Source organism: Geotrypetes seraphini, chromosome 16 (assembly GCF_902459505.1).
Source record: "Geotrypetes seraphini chromosome 16, aGeoSer1.1, whole genome shotgun sequence".
Lineage (NCBI taxonomy): Eukaryota > Metazoa > Chordata > Amphibia > Gymnophiona > Dermophiidae > Geotrypetes > Geotrypetes seraphini.
Window position 1 is genome coordinate 39,627,625 of NC_047099.1, and position 17,340 is coordinate 39,644,964.

General features: G+C 41.3%; 1 protein-coding gene across 5 annotated transcripts in view; it reads left to right on the forward strand.

Moving 5' to 3' along the window:
• The first annotated feature begins 62 nt into the window (after positions 1 to 62).
• The window catches only part of OTUD7B (OTU deubiquitinase 7B), a 73,348-nt gene continuing 56,070 nt past the window's right edge, over positions 63 to 17,340 (forward strand). For 2 of the 5 annotated variants that reach the window (XM_033924610.1, XM_033924611.1), the window contains exon 1: positions 68 to 513. Coding sequence is in view for 1 of the 5 variants with exons in the window: in XM_033924613.1 (XP_033780504.1) it covers positions 501 to 513 (13 nt within the window). In the remaining 4 variants the exon portion in view is untranslated. Of the gene's footprint in view, positions 514 to 17,340 lie in introns of all 5 variants that reach the window. The other 3 variants (XM_033924614.1, XM_033924612.1, XM_033924613.1) reach the window with 3 other exon arrangements.

A 17,340-nucleotide genomic window follows, 5' to 3' on the forward strand; every position in this document is an offset into this window, starting at 1 on the left:
CCTGAGGGCTAGGGAGCAGAGCCTTGGCTGCTTCGAATCCTCTCTGGCATGTGGTGATGCCAGAGGTCTAGTTGCTGCCCGCGTCGCCCATCTTGCAGCTGCGTCCCTTCGCATTTGGAACGCAGCGAGCGCTGAGGGCGAGGAGCGCTCGCGAGCCCCGCGTGCCATAGAGAGGAGGAGCGCGAGCGGCCTTTGCACGCGCTGGCCTCGTCCCGCCTCGCGCCACCGCCATCTCGCGACGCTTTCGGGGCGGGAGGAGCTTGTTTTCGCGGTCGGAGCGCGGAAGCCCGTGAGGAGAGCGAAGAAAGCCGTCGCTTGACCCGAGCGTTTCTCGGTCTTCCTTTCTGTGGCGTCAACGAGGCGTTTTGTGGTGTGTTTTTTTTTTTTTTTTTTCCGGGTCCGGGCGGCGAAGGGAGGAGCCGGGCCCAGAAGCTCCCCGGCCGTCATGACCTTTGAAGACACGGGAGGGCGACGGTAGCCGGTGCGGGAGAGGCCCCGCCATGGTCTCGCAAGGTAAGAAGGCCGTTTCCCCTCCCCTTCGCGCTCGCTGGCCCAGGGAGCAGCAAAAGATGCGTCTTGAAATAGGCTCCAGACAACATGTCAGCAGCGGAGGAGCCTTTTCCCAGCCCGGTCCCTACGTTGCAAACGCTTTCTGCCTTTAACGCCGTCCCGTCCTTCTGATGTGTGGCGATGGCGGGGTGGAAGAATCGCCCGAGGCCTTTTACCGCTTTAGCTTCACAACTTTTGCTAAGGGCGTCTAGATAGAAACGAGAGAAGATCAAGAGCAGCTCTTGGAAGGGAAATTCCCGTTATTCCCCTCTTTTGGAATTCCTCAAACCCTAATAAACTCATTCCCTTCTACAAAAGGAAAAGTAGGAACATCTCTTCCCCTTCAGAACCACAGAACAACCTCACGTCCCCCCTCGGAAATTCAAGCTCCCTCCAACTTTTCCGCATGAGTTTTTAAGTTTTATTAGGATTTTATATTCCGCCTATCAAGGTTATCTAAGCGGTTTTTACAATCAGGTACTCAAGCATTTTCCCTATCTGACCCGGCGGGGCTCACAATCTCATCTAACGTACCTGGGGCTATGGAGGATTAAGCGACTTGCCCAGGGTCACAAGGAGCAGTGCGGGGTTTGAACCCACAACCCCAGGATGCCGAGGCTGTAGCTTCAACCACTGCACCACACACTCCTCCTTGGCTCTTTTCAAAAATGTAACACCTTCCCCCCCTCTCTGGTACCATGGCCCCTTTATACCCTCTTAGTTCTTATCCTATAACCCTTCATTGGAGTTCCTTTCTGTCCTAATCTCTGTAAACCGTGCCATACCGTAAGTTTTAGTTTAAAATAATTGATGTCCTTTGATGCTGTATTTATTGTATTTGATGATATTTGCATCTAAAAGGGGCATGAAAATGAGCATCCATGCCCATCTAGTTTCTTCCCTTAGAGTTGAGAGACCAGCCAGGCCTTCAGTCTTCAGTTAAAAGAAGATGCTGCCAAACAGTACGCACTGTTTCCTACCTGGAGCCAGTATAGTGTGCTCCGACGTTAAAAAACTGCAGAAAAATCCAGCAGTACCGACAAGGAGGTGAATCCATTATCTGGGTTGATGTGAGGAACATCTAATAGAGATACAGGAACTGTAACATAACATAACTTTATTCTTCTATACCGCCATAACCAAACAATTTCTAGGCAGTTTACACAGAAGACGGCTGGACAATCGGCGAAATACAATTAATTGAAATTCAATATAAAATTTTAGTTAACAGCAATGTCCTCATTTAGGTAACAAATTCATCAAACAACTTTGACTTGAGTACTTTTCGAAATGCATCATAACACAACACAACTCCACCAATACAGTTACCCCACCAGGACTGCTGCTTACTTGCTTCAAATGCAAGAGTCCTGTCCAAAAAGGTCTTGTATCTGCAGCCGGTGATTTTTGGATAATTGTGTACAAGTCAGGAGAGGCATCTCCTGTAGACAGTCATCCAGCGCCAGCACCTCCCCTCTTCCCCAGTGTACCGCACACAGTTTGAGATACACTGGTGTAAGGAGAAGGTGAGTTTGTGTGCTCCTGGTTGTGGCTGAATAGGAGGGATTCACTCTTCTCCACTGGAGTTGGTTTAGTCTTTGTTATTATTGTTGGTCCTTTCTGTAGTTAAGATGGAAAAAGAAGTGCAGCTAAAAGAAGCCAGCAAAATAGCTTTGTGGAATCATCTTTAAAAAAAATAAAAAATACACCTTTTGGGCCTACTAGTCTCATTTCAGGCCCAAGCTGTGGGCACTAATAAAATATTGAAATTAAACAAAAAGTTATGAGCAAACTACTGTATATAGAAAGCATCAGACAAGCACGTGGGATCTCTTAGGGAGGGAAGATGATGCGGATGGTTAATTTCTATGTTAATAGTAACTTCTAGTCCAGTAGGTTCAAGCTTGTTCATATTTAATTGCCTCCTGATTAGATATTAGAGATTTGGCTGGTCTGGTTTCTGCCCTCAGGCAAACTTAAAAGCCTGATATGCTCACACGTTTTCCTCATAGAGGAGTGGGAAGCCAAATATTTAGGGTTAATGTAATACTTGTATGTTATAGAAAAATGTGCTAAATAATAGCATGAGATAAGTGTTCAACGTGTAAATTTGAAATACTTTACATAAGGTTGAAGAAAGTGCAAAAACATTGCCATACTGGGACTGAAAGTCCATCAAGCCCAGTATCCTGTTTCCAATAGTGGCCAATGCTGGTCACAAAGCAAGTAGCAAGATTCCTAAAGTGTAAAAGATTTGATGCTGCTTATCCCAAGAATTTTCCCAATCCCAATTCAGAATGTGTCTATCTCCCCCCCCCTTTTTTTTTTTTTTTAAACTCTGCTTTGTTAATCACTTTTACTACATTCTCTAGCAACAAATTTTACAGCTTAATTACACGTTATATTGAGTAAATAAATAGTTCTTGTAGTCATATGTACCTGTTCCAATCAACTCAAGATTTTATAGACATCAATCACGTCTCCCTTCTCCAAAACCCTAGGGCTCCTTTTACGAAGGTGCGCTAGCGTTTTTAGTGCATGCACAAGATTAGCACACACTATAGCATGCGCCAGCCGAAAAACTACTGCCTGTTTAAAAAGAGGCACGCAGCATTTTAGCGCGCTCAAACCACTAGCACACCTTTGTAAAAGGAGCCCCTAGCTTCTTCTTCCATATAGGGAAATCGCCCCATCCACTTAATGATTTTGGTCATTGTTATCCATACCTTGTGGGGCTCATAATAATAATAATAATAATAATAAAAAAGTCTACAAAGTGGTCTAAATGGGTACTTGGATGATCAAAAAGCCTGATCATCTAATTAGCCAAAACCAAAGCTGGTTTTATACTTATCTAAAACCAGCTTAGGCCTTTCCCCTGCCTCTAAACTCATAGAGCGAAAAGAGGCGATTTTAGAGGAGAGGAAAGGGCGGGAAGTAGGCTGACCTACACTTAGTCGTACAGCACATATAACCAAACCTTTTGACAGGTTGTCTAGTCGGCACTTATACATTTTGGCTTAGACCAAGTCAAAACAGGTATAAGTGCCAAAAAAGGGGCCGCTGAGCTGATCGTGGCTGCCGTGACCAGCTCAGTGGCTCTGGCAACCTGCCTACCCCCCCCAGCAACGATTGCGGCAGGAGAGATGGCTCATCTCTCCTGCCACGAAATAGACTGCCCCTCCCCCCCCCCGAACCGTGGCACTTTAGGGTGAGGATCGTGGCAGGGAAGCTGCCCTGCCGCGATCCTCACCCTGCGGTTCAGGGGGTGGGGTAGGCAATCACTATTGCGGCAGGAGAGAGAGCCAATCTCCCCTGCCACGATCGCCCCCTCCCTAACACGACCGGGGCAGGAGGGAGCCCAAGCCCTCCTGCCCAAACAACCCCCACCTTCCCCGACATGATTGGGGGCAGGAGAGAGCCCAGGCCCTCCTGCCCGGCAACTCCCACACCCCTCCCGACATGATCGGGACAGAAGGGAGCCCAAGCCCTCTTGCCCCTGCGACTCCCACCCACCACAACACGATCGGAGCAGGAGGGAGCCCAATCCCTCCTTCCTCGGTGACTCCCCCTAACCCCACCCCCACTAAAATATAGGCAGGAGGGATCCCAGGCCCTCCTGCCCCGACGCAGTTCCCCCCACATCCAGACCCCCCACACCCCTGATTGGCTCTGAACACCCTCCCCCACCCGCCGACCCCGTGACCCCCCCCATACCTGAAGAACGTTGGCCAGACGGACGGATCCCAAGCCCGTCTGTCCGGCAGGTCCGCCATCCTCAGAAGGGGACTTAGACGTTTTTTAAAATTATTCCGCTTTGTCTAATTTCACTACATAATTTTTTGTGATGTGAATTGCACATAATGCTTGAGGTGCAGTGACATAAAGTGATACAAAGGTATTGTGCTCTCCATTTCTTTCCTAATAACTCCTAACATTCTATTTGTTTTCTTAGCTGCTGCTACACACTTGAACAGAGGGTCTCAACCTAAGTCCTTTTCCTGGGCAAGTGACTCCTAATGTGGATCTTTGCTTGCATCATGTAACAATAGTTTGGGTTCCTCTTTCCTACATGCAACACTTTGCACTTGCTCATATTAAATGTCATCTACCATTTGGATACCCAGTCTTGTAAGGTCTTCTTTCTGTTAATCTTCTTAGGAGTCACTCTGTACATTAGGTGATCAATCCATTTCCACAAACCAGGTTTTCCAGAAGTATGATACTTGCAGCTTTCACACCTCCCACATTGCCAATGGAGTGGAGTGCCCCTTTCAGTTAGGTCCCAAAGCATTTGAGCTCCACTGGAATGGAGTACAAAAAAGGTGGGGTACAGGGAAACTACATGCACACATCATACAATTCTGTTCTACTCTGTAACTTAGAAAAAAATTAGAACAATGATCAAAAGGAATTTAAAACATAGCAGCTTTAGAGAACCAACCTGCTGTGTGCAACAAGCACTAACATTAAAGGAGGCAGAGGCTGAGGAATACTTATACAGGATTTCTTTACGCTTAGTCATCTGGCTGACAGGAGAAGAACTCCATGTCTGGAATCTAGAAATGTCTGAGACAGAAAAGCAGGCAAAACAAAATATACTGAGGGCAGGCCATGTGGACTCTTGAGAAGATTAACAGATTATTATCCAGGCGAAAAGGGCAAACAGAATGCTAGGAATGATTAAGAAAGGGATCACAAATAGATCTGAAAAGTTTATCATGCCGTTATACCGGGCCATGGTATGCCCCCCCACTTGGAATACTGAATCCAACACTGGTCGCTGTACATGAAAAAGGACATAGTGCTACTCAAAAGGGTCCAAAGAAGAGCGACAAAAATGGTTAAGGGACTGGGGGAGTTGCCGTACAGTGAGAGGCTAGAGAAACTGGGCTGCTTCTTCCTTGAAAAGAGAAGACTGAGAGGGGACATGATCGAAACATTCAAGATATTGAAGGGAATTGACTCAGTAGAGAAAGAGAGATTGTTCACCCTCTCCAAAGTGAAGAGAACGAGAGGGCACTCACTAAAGTTAGAAGGGAAAAGATTCCGTACAAACGTAAGGAAGTTTTTTGGGGTTTTTTAATTTTTATTTATATCCTTTTACATTTCAACATCAAGCATTACAATCTTGAAAGAGATCAAACTATCCAAAAATGAGAAAAAAATTTTCATATATACTAGGAAATTCAATCAACTATTCAGTCCACAAAATTTGGAATCAAGAAAGAAAATAAATTTCAATTAATTTGAACAAAATTATACAGATATAGAGTAACGACAATAGATACCCTCCTTACAGCCGGTAGACAGGTCATTCATCCACGGACTAAGAAACCAACCCTTCTTTTGGCCCTAAAAAATCTAATAACTGTTTGGGCTCAAAGAAAAGGAAATTTTTATTTTGATAAGAAATAAAGTATTTTGCTGGAAATTTAAGCAAAAAAGTAGCCCCAAGGGCCAGGGCTCTTGGCCGCAAAGCCAAGAACTCCTTTCTACGCCTCTGGATTTTTAGAGGTAAGTGCGGGAAAATTCTAACATTTGAGCCCAAAAATTTATCATTTAAATGACAGAAATATAGGCGTAAAACATATTCTCTATCACTTTCCAAGGCTAGAGTCAATAAGAGAGTAGTTCTATCTGTAACCACCTCAAGAGAGCTTTCCAGAAATAAAGACAGATCAACATTATCTTTAGATTTTCCCTTAGGAGTAGATTCCCCTTGAGGTCTCTTAATGTCCAAGTAATAAGCCCTAACAATTGGAGGTAAATTTTCCAGTGGGATGGCTAGGACTTCTCAAAAATATTTTCTTACCATCTCTACTGGAGAGATGACGGGACATTTAGGAGAGTTCAAAAATCTTAAGTTATTTCTCCTGAGTGAATTTTCAAAATTTTCCAACTTGCGAGAAATAAATGATCTTTCCTTAACCATTTCCAATTGAACAGTCTTCACTTCCTTCAAACTTTCTTCTTGTTTCAACAATTTCTCATTCAAGTTAATTAGTCGCATTCCTTGTTGCTCAACCTTGGAATAGATAGTCCCATAGTCAGTTTTGATAGTTGAAAGACTCAATTTTAGGTTGGCATCCATGAAAGATATGGCCTGCCAAAGCGCTTCCATATCAATTATCTGAGGTCTTTTCAGCTCCCCAAAACTGATGTTATTCCTCCAGAAGCTCCTCTCACCTCTCCTCCAATAGTGTCAGGGGTTAGCTGGCCAACATCTCCAACACTGTCCTACCAAGGCTCCGGTGCTGGCATCCCTCCTCTGCTGGAGTCCATTCCTCCCACATTGGGCTGCTGAACTCCTGCAGCTCCTGCACAGAAACACTTCCCGGTTGGGGAGAAATTGACCTCTGCTCGGGGCTCAGGAACGCCCGGGCAGGTCCTGTGCTGAGTTCGCCAGAAAGCTTCTGACTCGCCTCCGAGGTTGAGGGGTTCTCCATGGCTGTGTGGGAAAAAGCGTTCAGAATTGTTCCACAGCATGTAACAATCAAATCGCGATTTGATTGTTACACGCTGTGGAAGTTTTGGGCAGACAGGTCTTATTAGCCTCTGTTGCTGTGCTAAATTACTGTTGACAATCTCCGATCCTGACAAAGGTGGCGAAATGGAGCTCTGTCGAGTGGTGATTAACATTTTGTGTGGCAGTAGATTTTTCCAACAAACTTCAGCTAAGTATTTCTTAGTGAACTATAACTGCGGATGAATTTTTTCATGAATGAAGTGGTGCTATGAACTGAGTGGCGATTAACATTTCTAGTGACAGTAGATTTTTTTCAATAAACAAACTTCAGCCAAGTATATATTTCTTAGTGAATCACAATTGTGGATGAATTTTCTCTTGAATTAAGTGGTGCTATGAATTGCAACGAGGGAGCATGAACTCTATATAGGACATGCATTTTTCTTAATTCTATTTATGAACTGTGGTTGGGTTTATTTATTCATCCACTTTTTTATGAATGTTGTATGAATTTTCTCAGTGTGAGGGTTTCACGATCAACTTTTTTACTATTTCACCCTCTTTTTTAATATTGATATACATTCTGTGTTATTATCAAGTAAGATTATCGGCAATGGAGCACGATATTTTAGTATGAATTTTTTTGAGCACTTTTGTACTTTACAACAAATTATTTTAGATACTGTGATGGTTCTTGGGAGTTTGTTTATTTTGTATTTTTTCCTTTTTCCCCTGGTGTGAATGTTTGATTATGACTTAAATGGGATTGTGATTAGATTGATAATATCAAAAAAGCCTAAATGATGTATGGGGCACTTCTCATTTAGACTTATGTCTGTTGCTGGTCACCTATGAGTTACTACCCGAGCCCATATTCCCTTGTTTGTATACCAAGGGCTCATACTGATGTCCATTATTTAAAGAACTTTAGTAATTATTGCTTTTTCCTAGTTCAAGCATTCTCTCCAAGGGATTAAGATTGCATATTTTAGTCATCTGCCTTGACTTCTTTGAAACCCCCCCCAAATATAAATGGTAATTATCATTTTCTGTGTGTACAGTGTGCTTTGTGTGTTTTTTAATTTTGTGGTTATAATATGTATTAATAAGATTGGATAGAATATGTATTAATAAGAAGGGAGTGGGTATTCCTCCTGACGATCTTGGGGAGGGGGTGTTGGGTATCAGGAAGGAGGGAGTGGGCATCCCTCCTGTCGATCTCGGGGAAGGGGATCGTTTGCCTGCCATAGCCAGCTCAGCTGATTGTAGCAGGGGAATTTCCCTCTGATCAGCTGAGCCAGCAGGATTCCCTGAAGCTGTGGTTTATGGGAGTCTTGCTGGCACAGCTATTAGGGGATTCCTGTGCTGCGATCAGCTGATAGCAAAGGGTCCTTAGGCAGTTCAGCCGCCTATCTTTGCCGATCTTTGCGATCGGGCAGGCATGATTCTCTAAACGGCATTGGTTAGAGAATTGGGGGGTAAGGCGTCTATGACTTAAGGTAGAAGCATTCTTGGCCGCTTCTTAGGCAGTTGCTGAGGCTGGTGTCCTATACAGAATCAGGACCTAAGTTTGTCATCTTTGTATTTTCAAGAATAGTAGTGTCAAAGCTAGCTCAGATTCACTGGTGTATTTTATAGTAGTGATTTTTAAATAGAACCAAAATATTGCATTTCAGTGGTTATTTTTTTATTATTATTTATTTATTGAATTTACAAATAATGTACAAGATAACTCTTGCAAAAGAAATACAAAAAGAAAAGTCAAAATGAGGTATATTTAAACATAAGTAGCAAAAATAAATATCTTCCTTAGACCACAATAAGTCCAACAAGAGAAAGGAATCAGAAAATGGTGAAGAGAGCTCTAAAGCAAACATACAGGTATTGGCTTAACAGAAAATTCCAACATTTTACATTGCCTGTGCTTTTCATTTTTTTTTTCCTATCAGTAACACAGTTACCGACAGGTAGACTGTTGGCTTTTCCGTGTCAGTCTTACTGACCCGATTTTGGCATGCAAGTTTAGGGTATCAATTGGATGCCTGGCTTTAATATTAATAACCTCATTTGCATGCCAGAATCGGAGGATGTAGGACTGCATGGAAAATCACATGGTGAGCCGTTTTGGGCATTGGGATGGCATATACGATTGGTCATTAAACGGGTTGAGCGACGATCGTTAGATGATCGGACAATTAAGTGCATCTAGCCTTCAATGTCTTAGCCAATGTAAAAGTTTGAACAAATTGAGACTTTCATTCAATTAAAAGTTTAATCAAATCAAGAATCAACATAATTGTGTTTCGGCGGACACTTGCCTGCATCGGGAGTCACAAATTCTACAATAAAACAAAGGACTAAAAAAATACAAACAAAACCAAAATATAGAATTTTAATAACAAACCTGGTGGGTTTTTCCCTACAGGACAGCAAATGGTCTGATCTGTTCTCTGGGTTTGTGCAAGTTTTGTTTCTTTATTCTGGTCATAGTCTGACCAACTGGAATAAGAATTTTAACATTTGATAATGACATCATAACTTGTTTTCATTGCTGGTGCAACAGGTGCAGAAAAACTTAGATTAGCTTTGGTTATAGATACAAAATACATGTAAACACACGTTATAATAAATTCAGCTTAGGAAGATGAATAAATAAAAAGAATTAGGAACTGTTAATGAGTTCCTTAGGATATTATTTAACTGCAGAGGGCTACAGTATATTCATATATGCTGATGATATTAACATTTTGCTTCTGGTGCCATCTATTAGAGCATGACACGGAGACAAATTTGTTCCCACAGGAACTCAATTTCCCTGTCCCATCCCTGAGTTTTGTCATCACTGTCCCTGCCCCATTCCTATAAGCGCCACCTTAACCGCATAAGCCTCGTTATGATTTTAATGTGTTTGAGGCTTGTGCAGATGAGGATGGAACTTGGAGGAATAGAGCAAGGATAGGAAAAGAACTTGCGGGGACAGGGAAAAATTTGACAAAGAAAAAAAATTAAATTCTTGATGATTGGCCAGTTAACCATATATGGAATGATTCTTTTATATAATTTGGTGGTTCACAATTTAAATTGTGAGTTTTTACAGTATAAATAGTCTTTTGACACTGGCAGCACAAATTTCATCTTTAATCAAGATTAGGGCTCCTTTTACAAAGTTGCGGTAAATGTAATTAAGCCCATAAGAATTGAGTGTACTTTGGCACATTTACTGTGGCAGCACTGCTACCGTAGCTTTGTAAAAGGGGCCCTTAGTGACGAAATTGCATATAATTAGAAACTTCCTATGTGGTCAATCCTTTCAACTGGTAATCCAGCGTTCACTTATTTCCCAGCTTGATTACTGTAATCTATTATCCTGGGAAAAGCAGGCAGCATATTCTCATATATCAGTGTCATCCAAGGAGCTCAATATGGGCAGTTGACAAGTGAACTGTCACTTTAAGTTGAAAAACTTTGTGACTACCTGCACCGCACATGTGCGAGTGTCTTCCCGCCAGACGCCAGCACAAGCCCCTCAGTTCTTAGTTTTCTGCGGAGCGAAGAAGTTTGTTTTCATTAAACTCCGTTCAGTTTTTTGTTACCTTCCTGCTTCGTGTCTTTTATTTTCTATTCTATGCTTTTTTTTTTCTTTCAAGTTTAGTAATTCTGTTTTATTTTTTATGGGTTTTCTAAAAAAAAAAAAACCCAGTATAAAAATTTTTCTGTCAAAGACCTCTTCTGTCCATGGTAACGGTTTGTGCAGTGGTAGTTATAGTTTTTTGTTGCTGACCTTTTGTTGCTGGTGGCTTTCTTCTGTAACAACTCTTTAATTTACTTCTTTAAAATAATTTCTTCTGTGCCCATTTTTTTCTGTCAAGAACAGTTCTTCGGTGCGAACATGGACGGCGCCAGGTCTTTGCAGCCTTTGACATCAAAAGCATCGACATCAGCATTGGCATCGTGGGACATTCTGGCATCAAAGAAGCTAGTTAAGAGGCCATCCGCTTCCTAACAAGTGTCGCAGGTCTCTACAGCATTGAGTCACTCGATGCAGACCAAACAATGATGCAATCACTCCCTAGCTTCACAGGTTGTCTCTCTTTCATGGTGTGCATCCTCATTGAGGTCACCCATACTGCTGCATCGATGGTACCACCTGTTGAACTTATACTACTGGTGCATAATTCAGGTCTCTATAGCATCAAGTCAGTTGATGCAGACAGCATATCGATGCCGTTGCTCCCTGGCTTTGCAGGTTGTCTCTCCTTCATGGTGTGCATTGAGGTCAACCATTCCAGGACAACTTGCTGCATCGATGGTATAGTACTGGTGCATACTTCATCTTTTTAGTAAGTGTCACAGGTCTCTATAGCATCGAGTCATTCAGTGCAGACCGCTTATCAACGTCGCTGCTCCCCAGCTTTACAGGTTGTTTCTCCTTCATAGTGTGCATTGAGGTCAACCATTCTGGGACAACCTGCTGCACCGATGGTACCGGCTGTGGAGCCTTTAGGACTTTAGCTGCATACTTCAAGGTATCAAAGGTCTTACCAGCATTGAGTCTTCATGCAGACCATACATCGATGCCATTGCGCTCCAGCTTCTCAGGTTGACTTTTCTCTGGTATGTATCCTTATTGACAATCATCCACTCCGAGTCAACCTGCTACACTGAGAGTACCACCTGTTCAGCCATTAGTACTGGTGCATACTTCAAGGTGCTGTAGGTCTCAACATCATCCAGTTATTGCAGACCACTTGACTCCACTGCTTCTTCAGTTTTCTATATGCATCGAGACAACCTTTTGCACCGATGGTACCAAATATTTGTTACTGGTACCAGTACATGTTTTGGACAAGCCTACATGAGTCCTACAGCCCACTGTGATTTTCACTACAAGGCCTCTAAGTACCGGGATTAGCTATCCATCACAGCTTCTTACTACTCATGGATCTTCTGAGCACTTCCCATCGACCTTCTGGTTCTTTTTCTTGACTGTGTTTAAGTGAATAAGAGATATTTTCCTTGTATGTATCCTTTACTATACTTATTGTAGTTCTCCCTACTTCCCTTATGTATTGGTACGTCAGGTCCGTTTGAATTGGTTTTAGTTATAATTAAGACCCTGTTTTAAATTGTAAATCGCTTTGAATTAATGATATTGCGATACATCAAAATTTTAATAAAACTTGATACTCATCGATCCTCATCATGGTATTCATTGGATCAATACCGAGATCATCCTATTTCTACTCAAAGACTGGACTTTTTAACTTTCATTCAGGCTATCCTTTGGCTTTACTCTATGCCCGACTCTTCCAGCATTCCTTTAGAACTGCTTCCCAGGACCAGATCTTTTCTTTCCTGGATATATGATGAGCTCAGCTCAGTTCTGCTTTTAAGTTTAAAGCTCTTACTGACTCATTTACTGAGTTCCTACATGTTTGGAATAATAACTCATAAGGAAATTATCTGTCTCTAACCAGTATATTTCTCCAGAGCAGCTTTCTATAGTATCAAATTTCATAGACTGGAATTTGCATATTAAGGTCAACCTCTGCTGCTTATCTATAGCATCTACTATGTTGTGAGCTCTGAGACGCCTAGTTGCTGGGAGTCTCTCTCTCTCTCAAGATGGCCACATTACATTTCAATATAGGAGTTGGAATACTTGAATAACAGTTTCCTTTGTATTTGAGTCACAGGCAAGACTAGGCTCTTGCTGCAAACCAGAAAATCTAGCAGCAGCCTCAGGAAATTCACATAGCAGCTCCTCCTAATATGGCTCAGTCCTTTTTCATTTGCCTCAGACGAGCACACTAGATTTATCTCTGCCTCTTCTTCAACCTATCTGTTAGCTTCAGAGGTCCTTTGTTCACTTAATCTTTGGGTCCTACAACTGCATTGGTAGATGAACCACCAGGTCCTTCAGCCTGACCTCCTCTAGGAAGCTTCATCAGAATGGCGTTCTGATGGCAGCAACTTTAGTGCCAAGCTATTTTCTCTCTTGTCCCAATGATTAGCTACTATAGGATGCCTCTCCTCAAGGATGCTCTTAGATATTCAAGTTTGCAGTTAGCTTTTTGACATCTCAGCTTTAATCCTCTCAACCACTGCAATTCATAACAGCCCTGCTCGACATAATTATACTCGGGGGCCTTCCTACTTCAGGAAAAACAGGACCACCTATTTCAACTTTCCAGTCAAGTCTTTTATCTTCTGTCTATTTCGTGATGGTACTCTTGGATCACATGGCTTCAATCCATATTACTTTTTTCACAAGATTTCATTTTTGAACTGGTCTTCAGTTTTTGTTCATTTTTGAACTGCCCAATAGTCTCTGGTGTGTCTACATGGTCTCCAGTTTTTGTTCATTTTTTCACAGCCACTTTCATCGCTGTTACTTTCTTCAGTGGGGTTGACTTCTTCCAATCTTTCCAAACAGCTGCTGCTTCAGATGCCTCCAGATCAGCCATTTCTGACCACTCCTCCAAGTATTCTTGCAAACCTCACCTGAAGAGTATTAACACACATGAGCCTGTTCTAAGGGAAGAAGACATTTATATACATGTGTTGAGACTTAAGCAATACTCAAGTCTTTTCATCATAGCATATTTAATGTACTCCTCTTGCTATGCATGATCAATCAACTTGCTGCATAATCAAGCATGACAGTATCAGTTTTTCTATTTTTCTGTCAGAAGGCTAAGAAGATTTGGAACTACTTGATTGCTTGAAACATATTTCTAAACCTTATCTATGTTCAACAAGCAACAAATACTCTTGTCGACAATCTCAGCTGATTTCTTCGGCAACACGAGTGGTTGCTCACTTGCTTGGTTTTGCGTCGCATTTTTCTCTTTCTGAGACTCCTCAGATAGTCCTGTTGCAGACACTATGTTAAGGATCCAATATCCTTCTAGATCTTACCCTCTCTTCTCATGCAGAATCAGTTTCTTCTACATTCCATTCTACAGTTGTCTTATCTGACACTTCTGTTTGGGATGACCTCATCTGACGCTGATCTTCTCTTTTCATAATCTTTTGGGATCTCTCCAGGAATTCCTTCTTTATGGCAATGTTTCCAACAAAATATGGTTTTCAGGGTAGTATGGTATTCATCATCAAGATGCTTTATCATCCACCATATCTTCAGTGTTGGACTATTTTTTCAGCTTATCCAACTCATTGTTTAAACTCAGACTTCACCTCACGGGGTCAGACTTCACCTCACGGTTTCAGTGGTTTCCATGTTTATTTTACTGTTAAAAGTTCTGACTATTCATCTTTTAGAACACAGTTTATGAAAGCACTTGTCAACATTAGATCATTTCTCAAACCTCCTCTACTGGTTTGGAATTTTACTGTGGTTCTCTCCAATTTCAACCAAATGGCCTATGCTCTTCTTAACTTCCTCTCTTAGGAAGTGGAATTTTCTTTTCATCTCCAGCACTTCTGACTGACTTCTGTGACAGTTTCTCACACCTTGGTATTAGACACACCTTTTACAGTTTTTTTGACCATGATAAGGTGTTTCTCCACATTTTTACGGAGGTAGTCTTGGATTTTCATTTCCATCATTTCATTTTATCACCAGTTTCTCTTTCTGACATCTATTTCTCATTCTGCCGGTCAGTTCTTCTACTGTAAACGGGCCTAAGCTTGTTGCTTACAAAGGTCTCAGTCATATGGAGCATTGTTTCAACTGCTCACCTCTTTTCATACTAACAAGTTGAACTGGTCCGCCACGGAACTATTTCCACCTGTATTTCTTTTTGCTATGCTTGGGATGGGATGCAATTCGGAGATCTTGTAACAACAACAACAGGATTCGGGCTATGCAGCTTTAGTTGCTTTCTAAGTTCCAAATTTACATTGCTAACATCTACAAAGCAGCTACTTGGTTCTCAGTTCACACATTCATCTCATTCTATTCTCTGGAATTCTTTCCAGATGCGATGGTTACTTTGGCAATGCAATATTATCATTTTTATTCTCTTAGCTGGCCAACTCTCTTTCTATTCCATTACAGTAAGCTAGGGAGTCCCATATGTGAGAATATACAGCCTGCTTGTCCTAGGATAAAGCACAGTTACTTCCCGTAACAGGTGTTATCTGGGGATAGCAGGCAGATATTCTCACAACCCACTCACCTCTCCTGGTTGGCGGCTTAGTTTGCTTACAGAACTGAGGGACTTGTGCTAGCGTCGGGCAGGAAGGCACATGCGCAGTGTAGGCAGTTGCAAAGTTTTTCAACTTAAAGTGACAGTTCACTTGTCAAACTCCGTACCGGTTCCATGGATGATATCGCCCATATGTGAGAATATACACCTGTCCCCGGATTACACCTGTTATGGTAATTAACTGTGCTCTATGTTGGTACATCTAATCTGTTGCTGAAAAAATTGCAAAGTATAAAAAATGTTGCCGTAAAACTGATTTTTTTTCAGTCCGTCATTCTTAGAGCCACTTCTTTTACATTCTCTGCATTGGCTACTGATTCAAGCATGGCTACAATTTAAAGTAGCTATTTTGGTATACAAGAGTATTTATGGGTTAACACCTTTTTATAGAAACACTATTTTTTTTTTTTTGTAATGACACTTCCTGTAAGTCTGGCTGAAATTTGTATATGTTTATTCCTTCCGGTCCAAGAATGTTTCTATCCAAAAGGTATTTTACTCCTCTTTGTCTTATCAAATAATGCATATTTGGAATTAAATTTCTTTAGGAATGCAGCAGATCAAATCTTATATTTTTTTTTTATTTCAAAAAATTTTAAAGGCATATCTTTTTACAGAGTATGTTGAGTAATTGTGAAACATTATTGTTTTTTAAATATTCTCTGTTGAATGTGTGGATGATTTTAATGTAATCTACATTGAACCTTTCAGTATATGTGGAATATGATTGTTTTGTATTAATTTCCAACTCTAATACTGGCTTATTTTGACATTTTTGCTGACTTAGGCCTTAAGCATACTTGACAAGGGAGTAATGTTCTTTTTTATGTTAATAGAAGGTTGTTTCATTATGAAACTTTAAAGCCTTGCTCAGTTTTGATGTAAGTGGGATGGGTCTTGACTCATCTGTGTCTTTGTTACAGACTATATAATTTGGAGAAATTATGCATCATTTGCAGAGTATTAAATATTGCTTTTTTCTGTTTTAGGTATTGTAGACTTAAGATTCAACAAATATTGGTTTTTTTAACTAGAGCTGGGGAAGGAGGGAGAGAGGTGCTATATTGGGTTGGGGACAAGGAGGAAGAGAGTTGTTGCATTGGGGGGAGTCTGAGCAAGGAGGGAGAGAGGTGTTGTATTGGAGTGCAAGGAGAGAGAGAGATCCAATGAGGGGATTGAGGAAGTGAAGGGGGGGAGACTGGATGCACAGAGGAAGGGAGAGACAAACTGGATGTGAGGGGTGAGTGGAAGGGAAAAAAAAAAGGGAGACACATTGGCATGGACACGAGAAAAGAAAAATCAGGATGGAGCTGAGGTTGGTGAGGGTTGGGAGACTGAGTACAGATGAATGAAATAGGAGATTAGTTAGTAGGTAAAAGAGAGAGAGAAACTACAAATTTTCTTCAAAAATCTCTTACTAATTGTGATTAGTTGCTCACACACAGCACAATTAATTGCTATTGAAAATTTTAATCTTCCTGTAGTCTTATGGCAGGAGGTGTGGCCTAGTGATTAGAACTCTAAGGTTAGCACTCTATGATCCCCACAGCAGCTCATTGTGACCCTGGTTAAGGCACTTAACACTTTATTGCCCCAGGTACGAAATAAGTACCTGTTTAAAATATGTAAATAACTTTGATTGTAACCACACAGAAAAAGTGGTATATCAAGTCCCATCCCCTTTACCCTTTATTTTTAGTAAGAGATTTGTATTCAGGGGAGGATGAATAGACAGAGCCTGCACTGAGGCCATTTGTACATGTTAGTGACTCCTGTTATTTTCTACTTCATGCTGTTGAGCTTCCCTTTCTAAAAAGCATTTGGGAATGCAGATTTTAGATTATTATAAAGGCTTTGTTTCATAAGTTGCAATAAAAAAGTGAGGGGAAGAAGGGCAATAGGGATGCTGTCAATTCTCAGTATATAAGTATAGAGTTGTGAATGATTTAAAAATGTTGCTTTGTTAAAATGTTGGGTGTTTTTTGTGTTTTTTTAAAAATATGTTTGATGTAATAAAATATTGCGCATTTCACAAAATAAAAGTATTTTGGGCTTTTTCGGTTATACGATTTTATCGGGATAAGTGTATTCCCATTTTATTTTAAATCGGATCCATAGTAATTTGTCAGTATTTGGGTTACCAGATTG